The sequence below is a fragment of the Entelurus aequoreus genome, linkage group LG03 (genome assembly GCF_033978785.1).
Source record: "Entelurus aequoreus isolate RoL-2023_Sb linkage group LG03, RoL_Eaeq_v1.1, whole genome shotgun sequence".
Lineage (NCBI taxonomy): Eukaryota > Metazoa > Chordata > Actinopteri > Syngnathiformes > Syngnathidae > Entelurus > Entelurus aequoreus.
The window spans coordinates 1977578-1992577 of NC_084733.1; the positions used below are offsets into that span (position 1 = coordinate 1977578).

General features: G+C 36.4%; 1 protein-coding gene across 1 annotated transcript in view; it reads left to right on the forward strand.

Annotated features, from left to right (window-relative positions):
- LOC133645139 (paralemmin-1-like) overlaps window positions 1-15000 on the forward strand; it is a 90335-nt gene that overhangs the window by 73659 nt on the left and 1676 nt on the right. The window contains exon 4 of the mRNA XM_062039980.1: window positions 12638-12753. Within this exon, the coding sequence (XP_061895964.1) occupies window positions 12638-12753 (116 nt within the window). The remainder of the gene's footprint in view (window positions 1-12637; window positions 12754-15000) is intronic.

A 15000-nucleotide genomic window follows, 5' to 3' on the forward strand; every position in this document is an offset into this window, starting at 1 on the left:
TCTTATAAATTTGGAACAATTTCTCATATTATTTCTGTTTTTGTATTATTGCAATATTTTCTCGTAAAATTATTACTTCTTTATGTAAAATTATTGCTTTTTAATGCAAAATGGTGACATTTGTCATATACATTTCCGACTTTTATCACAATATTGCTAGTTTTTTTTGTTGTTCTTGTAAAATAGTGATTTTTTTTTTTGAGTAAAATTATGACTTTTGTCATATTTTTGCCGAGTGAAATTCCGATTATTATTATTAATGTTGTAAATACACTTCTTTATATATCTAGAAAGGCTGGTCCTAAAGAGGTAGTCATTTCGGAGGTCTCAGACGGTAACAGATACAAGAATGTGTGTGTGTGTGTGTTTGTGTGTGTCTCTGTGTGTGTGTGTGTGTGTGTGTGTGTGTGTGTGTGTGTGTGTGTGTGTGTGTGTGTGTGTGTGTGTGTGTGTGTGTGTGTGTGTGTGTGTGTGTGTGTGTGTGTGTGTGTGTGTAGTCACAGTTCCGCCCTTTGTATGCTACGTTTGCAGCTTTTTACCCTCACAGAACAATGGAGATAAACACATAACTTTTAGCCGCAGCTTTACGAGCACTCATGCAGACGTGAGTGTGTGTGTGTGCGTGTGTGTGTGTGTGTGTGTGTGTGTGTGTGTGTGTGTGTGTGTGTGTGTGTGTGTGTGTGTGTGTGTGTGTGTGTGTGTGTGTGTGTGTGTGTGTGTGTGTGTGTGTGGTGTGTGTGTGTGTGTGTGTGTGTGTGTGTGTGTGTGTGTGTGTGTGTGTTGCATGATGTCACTGGCTGGCGGGGTTAGGGTGTGGCAGTGGAGGGATTGAGACGGGAAGTCGGAGAGAGTGCAGGTCTGGAGTACGGAGGGTGTTGAATTTCAATGTGTGTGTGTGTGTGTGTGTGTGTGTGTGTGCGTGTGTGTGTGTGTGTGTGTGTGTGTGTGTGTGTGTGTGTGTGTGTGTGTGTGTGTGTGTGTGTGTGTGTGTGTGTGTGTGTGTGTGTGTGTGTGTGTGTGTGTGTGCGTGTGTGTGTGTGTGTGTGTGTGTGCAGGCTGTAGAAGTTACAAGAGAGCACTTCCACGGATTAAAAACCTCCAGATAAGAAATGCAAGCGGAGATTTGCAGCTTTATTTCATGCAAACGCTTCATAATGGACCAGGAGGATGAGGAGGATGAGGAGGATGAGGAGGGTGAGGAGGATGAGGAGGATGAGGAGGGTGAGGAGGGGCGTTGACATTCTGATTGCATCACCGCTGAAGAATTTACACTCCACATTTTGAGTCCCAACGGGAACAATCTTCCAGCTGCTTGTATTCCCCAACCCAGTCCAGCGCGCCCTGCAGGGGGTCTAGTGTTTTTTTGATTGATTGAGACTTTTATTAGTAGGTTGCACAGTGAAGTACATATTCCGTACAATTGACCACTAAATGGTAACACCCGAATAAGTTTTTCAACTTGTTTAAGTCGGGGTCCACTTAAATTGATTCATGATACAGATATATACTATCATATATACTATCATCATAATACAGTCATCACACAAGATAATCACATTGAATTATTTACATTATTTACAATCAGGAGTGTGGAGGGGGGGTGGGGTGGGGGGGGGTGGGATATGGACATCAAGTAGTGGACATAGAGAGAGAGAGAGAGAGAGAGAGAGAGAGAGCTCAGAAGGCATAAGAAAAAGAATCTGCATTTGATTGTTTACATTTGATTATTAGCAATCCGGGGAGGGTGTTAGTTTAGGGTTGTAGCTGCCTGGAGGTGAACTTTTATAGCGGTTTTGAAGGAGGATAGAGATGCCCTTTCTTTTATACCTGTGGGGAGCGCATTCCACATTGATGTGGCATAGAAAGAGAATGAGTTAAGACCTTTGTTAGTTCGGAATCTGGTTTAACGTGGTTAGTGGAGCACCCCCTGGTGTTGTGGTTATGGCGGTCATTTACGTTAAGGAAGTAGTTTGACATGTACTTCGGTATCAGGGAGGTGTAGCGGATTTTATAGACCAGGCTCAGTGCAAGTTGTTTAACTCTGTCCTCCACCTTGAGCCAGCCCACTTTAGAGAAGTGGGTAGGAGTGAGGTGGGATCTGGGGTGGAGGTCTAGAAGTAACCTGACTAGTTTGTTCTGAGATGTTTGGAGTTTAGATTTGAGGGTTTTGGAGGTGCTAGGGTACCAGGAGGTGCATGCGTAATCGAAAAAGGTGTCCATGTTGGAACTGCAGGGGGTCTAGTGTCCATGTTGGAACTGCAGGGCTCTAGTGTCCATGTTGGAACTGCAGGGGTCTAGTGTCCATGTTGGAACTGCAGGGGTCTAGTGTCCATGTTGGAACTGCAGGGGGTCTAGTGTCCATGTTGGAACTGCAGGGGGTCTAGTGTCCATGTTGGAACTGCAGGGGGTCTAGTGTCCATGTTGGAACTGCAGGGGGTCTAGTGTCCATGTTGGAACTGCAGGGGGTCTAGTGTCCATGTTGGAACAGCTGCTGAATAAAAGCATTCGGTATTTATATCTCCATGTTTGTTTGTTTTGATATCTGCAGAAGGCGGTTAAGGTAACAGGCTGCATTCCAGGATGTCATTTAAGGACTGGCCATTTTAGTGGCAGCAGATGTTCAAAGAGGCCATCTTCATCCTGAATGAAGATGCGACAAATCCAAGTCTTTTTAATCGGCTTTTACTTAAAAGGGGAACGACGAGAACCGACTTTGGTTTGTGTGTGGACCGGACTTGGTGTTAGAATAATTGTTTGTAAATGATCACAAAAGCTTTGTATTACGGGAGATGTGTTTGGGGCCTAGCAGGAGGAAGGCTCGTAAAACTCCACCGTGACCTCAAAGCGGACAGATGGCTGGATCTGCCCAATTTCCGGACGAACTCTTTTCGAAGTATTCTACGAACCCTTTTTGAACTATTTTACGGAACTCTTTTCGAACTATTTTACGACCTCTTCTTTTGAACGCTGTTTACGACCCACTTCCCTCTGGAAAGAGCTGTGGTCAGGTGGGGGGAGAAAGTCAATTAAAGAAGGAGGAGCGCAATCTTTTTTGGGTGACACTTTAAGAGGTTACAGGTCGACACGTTTTCTCCTCAATATTGAGTCCAAATTGAATTCTGCCTCTGTTTTATTCTTTGCCTCTTGTCTTGTTTAATAGATGTCATCAATTTTTGAACCTGACACTAGGAAATGTTTTTAATTAAAAAATACACAAAGGACATTTTAATTTCATTTTATTGCAATTTTACCGTATGTATTGATTTATTCGGGTTTGGATTCACTTTTACAGTTCATTGTTCAGATATGTAAAGTCGTTCGAGCGTACACACACCAGGTGTAAGTAGGGAGGGAAATTACTGACCAAAACTCCACAAATGCACAAAAATACTATTTTCATCAACTAAAAAAAAGTATTTGCATGTATAAAAACAATGTTTTGCAAGTAAAAAAAAGCGATTAGCAAGTATAAAAACGAATTTTCTGCAAGTGTAAAAATGATTCGCAAGTAAAAACCAAAAAAAAATCTATTCGCATGGTAAAAAAAATTTTAAAAAAAATTCTTCTGGTAAGAAAAATATTCACAGGTACAAATAATCTATTTTCTGCAAGTAAAAAAATATTAGCATGTATAAAAAACATTTTTCGAACCAAAACTCCACAAATGCACAAAAATACTATTTTCATCAAGTAAAAAAAGTATTTGCATGCATGAAAACTATTTTTTGCAAGTAAAAAAAAGAATTAGCAAGTATTAAAACAAATTTTCTGCAAGTGTAAAAATGATTTGCAAGTAAAAAAAAATTAAAAAAAATCGATTCGCATGGTAAAAAAAAATGTTTTTAATTATGCTGGTAAAAAAGATATTCACAGTACAAATAATCTATTTTCTGCAAGTAAAAAAAATATTAGCATGTATAGAAACAATTTTTCGAAAGTTAAAAAAAATAATTTGCATGGTTAAAAAAAATGAAAATAAAAAAATTTACAAAAACTATTTTCTGCAAGAAAAAATAATATTCGTAAGGAAAATGGCTAACAGAAGATAAGGGGAACTTACAGGTTAACTTACTTAACTTAATGGCAAAGACTACTTCCTGACTACAGCGACACACCTAGGACAAACTGAAATTATTCATACTTGCAAATGGTACTCAGAAGTGTAAGACAACTAATATAACAACTAGACAGCACAGTTGTTATTATTTTCAGCTCAATGTAGAATGTTAGATTAAAAAATATCATTTTGTTATCAGAATCGGAATCAACTTTACTGGCCAAGTGTGTTTAACACACAAGGAATTTCATTTAGTAGACTCTACTCTCTTGTTCAATGTCAAAGAAATATTAACAATGAACTAAAAATATAAATAAGTAATTAAATAACTAATGTGTGCAAGGCTAATAAGTAACAGTAGAAGTGTATAATTGCTGCTATCATGGTAGAAGCTACAAAACAACCAAAGAAACGAAAAGTTTTGCCAGAGGAGACAAAAATGAGAAAAAGGGAGCCTGCCCGGATAAAAGGACAGTCAGGCTCAACATTGCCTCGTCAACATTGCGAAACAAAACGCCAGGTGCCATTTTGCAGTCCTTATACACACACCATAATAATACGCCCATGTTTAATTAATACGCCGACAGTCCATAGCTTACCGAAGTCGTATTGAAAATATTTTGACAGATTTTTGAGCGCCGTGTGTGATGTTCTATATTCTCAATGGAATATTTAAAGTTTTGGTGTTGTTTACTGGCGTCAGCTTGCAGTTTACTTTTATGTATGACTGCCATCTATTGGTCACACTTATCATTTCACCATGTATTTTTTTTTTTTTTTCATTTATTTATTTCAGGCAATGACATAAAAAAGTACAAAGTTGACAACACATAATAATATAAATGAATATAGTGCAAAAGGTAATGTATAGTATGTAATGCATGATTGTCCAGTTTTACCTGAAAGGGAGTGGTAAGAAGATAATTTATTTAATCCCACCCCCAGTTCTCCATTCAGTGATTATTCACATGAGTTTTACTCTTACTTTGTTCAAGGATTATAATACACATGTTGTATCATAGTGGCATTACCACAGGTAACAATCATTATTACACTGTAACAATCATTTGTATCAACAATGTAGGAAGAATGAATATAGCAACAATGGTAATAGACAACATAGCAATAATGGTAATAGACAACATAGCAATAATGGTAATAGACAACATAGCAACAATGGTAATAGACAACATAGCAATAATGGTAATAGACAACATAGCAATAATGGTAATAGACAATATAGCAACAATGGTAATAGACAACATAGCAATAATGGTAATAGACAACATAGCAATAATGGTAATAGACAACATAGCAACAATGGTAATAGACAACATAGCAATAATGGTAATAGACAACATAGCAATAATGGTAATAGACAACATAGCAATAATGGTAATAGACAACATAGCAATAATGGTAATAGACAACATAGCAATAATGGTAATAGACAACATAGCAATAATGGTAATAGACAACATAGCAACAATGGTAATAGACAACATAGCAACAATGGTAATAGACAACATAGCAATAATGGTAATAGACAACATAGCAATAATGGTAATAGACAACATAGCAATAATGGTAATAGACAACATAGCAACAATGGTAAGGAAACTTTGAGCACATGTTAACACTTTGAGACAGAGTATAGTATATATGTATATGTACCAAATAAAATAGCTTCGAGGTCAGTAAGCACAACCAGAATGATTCCGTACATTAGGTGCACCGGGTCATAAGGCGCACTGTCGGTTTTTGAGAAAATGGAATGATTTTAAGTGCGCCTTATAGTCCGAAAAATACGGGTATTTCACAGGGCTCATCAGATTGTTCACCTAAATACACATTTACTAGCACATAAACACACAAAAGTACCTACAAGTGTGACCGTTCAAATCCTTCTGGCCCCTAAAGCTCTCTTGAGGTGAGTTTTTTTTGTAAGCAATACAAAAATACTGCAAATAATGAATATTGAAACATCAACAACAAAACACAGCTAGAGAATGAACCTAGTATAAAATATGAATTGCACCACATTAGTATCGATCTGATACTGATAATACCCTTGGTATCGATACTATCAACAGTCGGATGGTTCCTCCCTCTAGTTCGGGGGTCGGCATCTTTGGCGCCGCCCTAGTGGCTCTCTGGAGCTTTTTCAAAAATGTATGAAAAATGGAAAAAGATGAGGGGAAAAAAATATATTTTTTGTGTTAATATGGTTTCTGTAGTCCAGGGGTCAGCAACCTTTTTGAAAGCAAGGGCTACTTCTTGGGTAGTGATTAATGCGAAGGGCTACCAGTTTGATACACACTTCAATAAATTGCCAGAAATAGCCAATTTGCTCAATTTACCTTTAACTCTATGTTATTATTAATAATTAATGATATTTACACTTAATTGAACGGTTTAAAAGAGGAGAAAACACGAAAAAAATTACAATTAAATTTTGAAACATAGTTTATCTTCAATTTCGACTCTTTAAAATTCAAAATTCAACTGAAAAAAAGAAGAGAAAAAGTAGCTAATTCGAATCTTTTTGAAAAAATTTAAAAAAGAATTTATGGAACATCATTAGTAATTTTTCCTGATTAAGATTAATTTTACAATTTTGATGACATGTTTTAAATAGGTTAAAATCCAATCTGCCCTTTGTTAGAATATAGAACAAATTGGACCAAGCTATATTTCTTACAAAGACAAATAATTATTTTTTCTAGATTTTCCAGAACAAACATTTTAAAAGAAATTCAAAAGACTTTGAAATAAGATTTAAATTTCATTATACAGATTTTCTAGATTTGCCAGAATAATTTTTTTGAATTTTAATCATAATAAGTTTGAAGAAATATTTCACAAATATTCTTCGTCGAAAAAACAGAAGCTAAAATGAAGAATTAAATTAAAATGTATTTATTATTCTTTACAATAAAAACAATTAATTTACTTGAAACATTGATTTAAATGGTCAGGAAAGAAGAGGAAGGAATTTAAAAGGTAAAAAGGTATATGTGTTTAAAAATCCTAAAATCATTTTTAAGGTTGTATTTTTTTCTCTAAAATTGTCTTTCTGAAAGTCATAAGAAGCAAAGTAAAAACAATAATGAATTTATTTAAACAAGTGAAGACCAAGTCTTTAAAATATTTTCTTGGATTTTCAAATTCCATTTGAGTTTTGTCTCTCTTAGAATTAAAAATGTCGGGCAAAGCGAGACCAGCTTGCTAGTAAATAAATAACATTTAAAAAATAGAGGCAGCTCACTGGTAAGTGCTGCTATTTGAGCTATTTTTAGAACAGGCCGGCGGGCTACTCATCTGGTCCTTACGGGCTACCGCGTTGGTGACCCCTGCTGTAGGAGGACAAACATGACACAATTTTTGATTGATTGAGACTTTTATTAGTAGGTTGCACAGTGAAGTACATATTCCGTACAATTGACCACTAAATGGTAACACCCGAATAAGTTTTTCAACTTGTTTAAGTCGGGGTCCACTTAAATTGATTCATGATACAGATATATACTATCATATATACTATCATCATAATACAGTCATCACACAAGATAATCACATTGAATTATTTACATTATTTACAATCAGGAGTGTGGAGGGGGGGTGGGGTGGGGGGGTGGGGATATGGACATCAAGTAGTGGACATAGAGAGAGAGAGAGAGAGAGAGAGAGAGAGAGAGAGAGAGAGAGAGAGAGAGATCAGAAGGCATAAGAAAAAGAATCTGCATTTGATTGTTTACATTTGATTATTAGCAATCCGGGGATGGTGTTAGTTTAGGGTTGTAGCTGCCTGGAGGTGAACTTTTATAGCGGTTTTGAAGGAGGATAGAGATGCCCTTTCTTTTATACCTGTTGGGAGCGCATTCCACATTGATGTGGCATAGAAAGAGAATGAGTTAAGACCTTTGTTAGTTCGGAATCTGGGTTTAACGTGGTTAGTGGAGCTCCCCCTGGTGTTGTGGTTATGGCGGTCATTTACGCTAAGGAAGTAGTTTGACATGTACTTCGGTATCAGGGAGGTGTAGCGGATTTTATAGACTAGGCTCAGTGCAAGTTGTTTAACTCTGTCCTCCACCTTGAGCCAGCCCACTTTAGAGAAGTGGGTAGGAGTGAGGTGGGATCTGGGGTGGAGGTCTAGAAGTAACCTGACTAGCTTGTTCTGAGATGTTTGGAGTTTAGATTTGAGGGTTTTGGAGGTGCTAGGGTACCAGGAGGTGCATGCGTAATCGAAAAAGGGTTGAACGAGAGTTCCCGCCAGAATCCTCAAGGTGCTTTTGTTGACCAGAGAGGAAATTCTGTAGAGAAATCTCGTTCGTTGGTTAACCTTTTTGATTACCTTGGTTGCCATTTTATCACAGGAAAGGTTAGCCTCTAGAATGGAACCTAGGTAGGTGACCTCATCTTTCCTGGTGATGACACTGTCACCTACTTTTATGGTGAAGTGATTGACTCTCTTAAGTTTGATGTGGGACCCAAACAGGATGGATTCTGTTTTACCCAAGTGGATGGATAGCTTGTTGTCAGCGAGCCAGGTGCAAGTTCTACACAGCTCAGCACTGAGGATTTTCTCCACCTGTGACTTGTCCTTGTCGGATACCAGCAGGGCAGAGTCATCCGCAAACAAAAACAATTCACAGTCACATGCCGATGACATGTCGTTTATGTATATTAGGAACAGTAAAGGTCCCTAAATGTTATAAATCGCACTGTTTGTACGCACTGTTTGTATTAAACATGCTTCACTGATTCGAGTATTTCGCCAGCGCCGTTTTGTCCGACTAATTTCAGCGGCCCTTGAACTCACCGTTGCGTGGACTGTGACTCAACAGTTTGTTTACATGTACAACTTTCTCCGACGCTGCCACAGAAAGACGCGTTTTATGCCACTCCTTTCGCTGTCTCATTTTGTCCACCAAACTTTTAACGCTGTGCGTGAATGCACAAAGGTGAGTTTTGTTGATGTTATTGACTTGTGTGGAGTGCTAATCGGGCATGTTTGGTCACTGCATGACTGCAAGCTAATCGATGCTAACATGCTATTTAGGCTAGCTATATGTACATATTGCATCATTATGCTTCGTTTGTAGCTATATTTGAGCTCATTTAGTTTCCTTTAAGTCCTCTTAATTACATTTATATCTCATGACACACTATCTGTATGTAATATGGCTTTTTATTTTTTGCGGCTCCAGACAGATTTGTTTTTGTATTTTTGGTCTAATATAATAATAATAATAATAATAATAATAGATTTTATTTGTAAAAAGCACTTTACATTGAGTAAACAACCTCAAAGTGCTACAGTGTATTAAAAAAATAAAATAAAAAAATTAAAATATAATAAAAAATAAATAAAAAATAAAAACTAGAACAGCCAAATAGCTAAAAGTAGTATGCATATATCTAAAAAAAAAAAAAAAAAAAGGCTTTTTTAAAAAGAAGGGTTTTTAACAGGGATGTCCGATAATGGCTTTTTGCCGATATCCGATATGCCGATATTGTCCAACTCTTTAATTACCGATACCGATACCAACCGATATATACAGTCGTGGAATTAACACATTATTATGCCTAATTTGGACAACCAGGTATGGTGAAGATAAGGTACTTTTTTTTTAAAAATGAATCAAATAAAATAAGATAAATAAATTAAAAACATTTTCTTGAATAAAAAAGAAAGTAAAACAATATAAACACAGTTACATAGAAACTAGTAATTAATGAAAATTTGTAAAATTAACTGTTAAAGGTTAGTATTATTAGTGGATCAGCAGCACGCACAATCATGTGTGCTTACGGACTGTATCCCTTGCAGACTGTATTGATATATATTGATATATAATGTAGGAACCAGAATATTAATAACAGAAAGAAATGGGGGGGAGGGAGGTTTTTTGGGTTGGTGCACTAATTGTAAGTGTATCTTGTGTTTTTTATGTTGATTTAATAAAAAATAAAAAAAATTTAAATAAAAAAAAACGATACAGGTAATAAAAAAAATGATACCGATAATTTCCGATATTACATTTTAACGCATTTATCGGCCGATAATATCGGCAGACCGATATTATCGGACATCCCTAATAATAATAATAGATTTTATTTGTAGAAAGCACTTTACATTGAGTAAACAACCTCAAAGTGCTACAGTGTATTAAAAAAAATTAAATAAATAAATAAAAAGATAATAGAAAATAAATAAAAAATAAAAACTAGAACAGCCAAATAGCTAAAAGTAGTATGCATATATCTAAAAAAAAAAAAAAAAAAAGGCTTTTTTAAAAATAAGGGTTTTTAATAGGGATGTCCGATAATGGCTTTTTGCCGATATCCGATATGCCGATATTGTCCAACTCTTTAATTACCGATACCGATATCAACCGATACCGATATCAACCGATATATACAGTCGTGGAATTAACACATTATTATGCCTAATTTGGACAACCGGGTATGGTGAAGATAAGGTACTTTTTTTTAAAAAAATGAATCAAATCAAATAAGATAAATAAATTAAAAACATTTTCTTGAATAAAAAAGAAAGTAAAACAATATAAAAACAGTTACATAGAAACTAGTAATTAATGAAAATTTGTAGAATTAACTGTTAAAGGTTAGTACTATTAGTGGAGCAGCAGCACGCACAATCATGTGTGCTTACGGACTGTATCCCTTGCAGACTGTATTGATATACATTGATGTATAATGTAGGAACCAGAATATTAATAACAGAAAGAAATGGGGGGAGGGAGGTTTTTTGGGTTGGGGCACTAATTGTAAGTGTATCTTGTGTTTTTTATGTGGATTTAATAAAAAATTAAAAATTTAAAAAAATTTTTTTAAAAACGATACAGATAATTAAAAAAAAACGATACCGATAATTTCCGATATTACATTTTAACGCATTTATCGGCCGATAATATCGGCAGGCCGATATTATCGGACATCCCTAATAATAATAATAGACTTTATTTGTAAAAAGCACTTTACATTGAGTAAACAACCTCAAAGTGCTACAGTGTATTAAAAAAAATAAAAATAAAATAAAAAGATAATAGAAAATAAATAAAAAATAAAAACTAGAACAGCCAAATAGCTAAAACTAGTATGCATATATCTAAAAAAAAAAAAAAAAGGCTTTTTTAAAAAGAAGGGTTTTTAATAGGGATGTCCGATAATGGCTTTTTGCCGATATCCGATATGCCGATATTGTCCAACTCTTTAATTACCGATACCGATATCAACCGATACCGATATCAACCAATATATACAGTCGTGGAATTAACACATTATTATGCCTAATTTGGACAACCAGGTATGGTGAAGATAAGGTACTTTTTAAAAAAATGAATCAAATAAAATAAGATAAATAAATTAAAAACATTTTCTTGAATAAAAAAAGAAAGTAAAACAATATAAAAACAGTTACATAGAAACTAGTAATTAATGAAAATTTGTAATATTAACTGTTAAAGGTTAGTATTATTAGTGGAGCAGCAGCACGCACAATCATGTGTGCTTACGGACTGTATCCCTTGCAGACTGTATTGATATATATTGATATATAATGTAGGAACCAGAATATTAATAACAGAAAGAAATGGGGGGAGGGAGGTTTTTTGGGTTGGGGCACTAATTGTAAGTGTGTCTTGTGTTTTTTATGTGGATTTAATAAAAAATAAAAATAAAAAAATAAAAATAAAAACGATACAGATAATAAAAAAAACGATACCGATAATTTCCGATATTACATTTTAACGCATTTATCGGACATCCCTAATAATAATAATAGATTTTATTTGCAAAAAGCACTGAGTAAACAACCTCAAAGTGCTACAGTGTATTAAAAAAATAAAAATACAAAATAAAAAGATAATAGAAAATAAATAAAAAATAAAAACTAGAACAGCCAAATAGCTAAAACTAGTATGCATGTATCTAAAAAAAAAAAAAAAAAAAGGCTTTTTTAAAAAGAAGGGTTTTTAAGCCTTTTTTAAAAGCATCCACAGTCTGTGGTGCCCTCAGGTGGACAGGGTGGAGGATTTGGGGGTGAGCAGTTCTTTGAGGTAGAGGGGGGCATTTCCATGGAGGCACTGGTGGGTTAGTATGGAGACTTTGTATTCAACCCTGAGTGGAAAAGGAAGCCAGCGAAGGGATTTGAGAGTTGGTGTGATGTGGTGGTATCTCCGCACTCTGGTCAGGATCCTAAGTAAGTAAGTATTGCAGCTTCTGGATCTTCTTGCTGGGGATCCCCACAGGAAGTGAGTTGCAGTAGTCTAATGTCAATATGACTCTTTCAACATTGTGGGTTGCTGACCTCTGCTCTAGTTGAAATGATGGGGAAGAAAACATTTGATATGAAATAATCCAAACTCAGCAACTTGTAGAATCAATGTTAGTTTTATTGTTGGTGAGGACGGGAACATCCGCCTGATCAAAGCGTGGTTTTCTTTCCCCCCCGTTTCATATTCAACCTCCTCGTGTCGCGTCTTTTGTCAGAGATGCATGATTAGAGACTGGTGTGAAACACAAGTAATGGACTGTCATGGCGTCTGATTGCAGTCCAAGGCGCTGAGAGAGCGCTGGTTGTTAGACGGCGCTCCCGCCGAGGAGGAGACTCAGAAGCGTCTGCAGGAGGAAGAAGTGAAGACCAAAATCCTGGAGCAGCTCATCCTGAGGTCAGTTGTCTGCAAAAGCATCCTTGAACTGGAATATAAATGCAGACTTTCTAGAAATGCTCTATTTTATTCCATTTATTCACATAGTTCTTCTTTCATTGTGGCACTTTGTACTATGTTTTATTGTCTTTGCAAAGTGCCCTCTTTTGGGTTATATTAACACTTTCATATTTAATTCATATCAATTCATATATATATTACTTTTTGTCATTTCCTTCACTGAAATGTATGCACTGTTCATATCTTTGGAAGGGAATCACAATCACAATCAGAATCAGAAATACTTTAATAATCCCCGAGGGGAAATTAACATTTTCAGCACAATCCCATTCAAGAGCAGACAAACATTACAGGGAGACAGAACAGGATTCAAAAATCACGGGGGGGCAGAACAGGATCAAATATTACAGAGAGACAGAACAGAATCAAATATTACATTGAGACAGAACAGGATCAAACATTACAGGGAGACAGAACAGGATCAAACATTACAGGGAGACAGAACAGGATCAAACATTACAGGGCGACAGAACAGGATCAAACATTACAGGGAGACAGAACAGAATCAAACATTACAGAGAGACAGAGCAGGATCAAACATTATAGGGAGACAGAACAGGATTCAAAAATCATGGGGAGACAGAACGGGATCAAATATTACAGAGAGACAGAACAGAATCAAATATTACATTGAGACAGAACAGGATCAAATATTACATTGAGACAGAACAGGATCAAACATCACAGGGAGACAGAAAAGGATCAAACATTACAGGGAGATAGAACAGGATCAAACATCACAGGGAGACAGAACAAAATCAAACATTACAGGGATACAGAACAGGATCAAATATTACATTGAGACAGAACAGAATCAAACATTACAGGGAGACAGAACAGGATCAAACATTACAGGGAGACAGAACAGGATCAGATATTACATTGAGACAGAACAGGATCAAACAGTAAAGGGAGACAGAGCAGGATCAAACAATACAGGGAGACAGAACAGGATTAAACATTACAGGGAGACAGAACACGATCAAACATTACAGGGACACAGAACAGGATCAAACATTACAGGGAGACAGAACAGGATCAAACATTACAGGGAGACAGAACAGGATCAAACATTACAGGGTGACATAACAGGATCAAACATTACAGGGAGACAGACCAGTATCAAACATTACAGGGAGACAGAACAGGATCAAACATTACAGGGAGACAGACCAGGATCAAACATTACAGGGAGACAGACCAGGATCAAACATTACAGGGAGACAGAACAGATCAAACATTACAGGGAGACAGAACAGGATCAAACATTACAGGGAGACAGAACAGATCAAATATTACAGGGAGACAGAGCAGGATTAAACATTACAGGGAGACAGAACAGAATCAAATATTACATTGAGACTGAGCAGGATCAAACAGTAAAGGGAGACAGAACAGGATCAAACATTACAGGCCGACAGAACAGGATCAAATATTACAGGGAGACGGAACAGGATCAAACATTACAGGGAGACAGAACAGGATCAAATATTACATTGAGACAGAACAGGATCAAATATTACAGGGAGACAGAACAGGATCAAACATCACAGGGAGACAGAACAGGATCAAATATTACATTGAGACAGAGCAGGATCAAACAGTAAAAGAGACAGAACAGGATCAAACATTACAGGGAGACAGAACAGGATCAAACATTACAGGGCGACAGAACAGGATCAAACATTACAGGGAGACAGCACAAGATCAAATATTACAGAGAGACAGAACAGGATCAAATATTACATTGAGACGGAGCAGGATCAAACAGTAAAGGGAGACAGAACAGGATCAAACATTACAGGGCGACAGAACAGGATCAAACATTACAGGGAGACAGAACCGGATCAAACATTACAGGAAGCCAGAACAGGATCAAACATTACAGGGAGACAGAACAGGATCAAACATTACAGGGAGACAGAACAGGATCAAACATTACAGGGAGACAGAACAGGATCAAACATTACAGAGAGACAGAACCGAATCAAATATTACATTGAGACAGAACAGGATCAAAAATTACGGGGAGACAGAACAGGATCAAACATTACGGGGAGACAGAACAGGGTCAAATATTACAAGCCGACAGAACAGGATCAAACATTACTGGGAGACAGAACAGAATCAAATATTACATTATGACAGAACAGGATCAAACATTACAGGGAGACAGCACAGGATCAA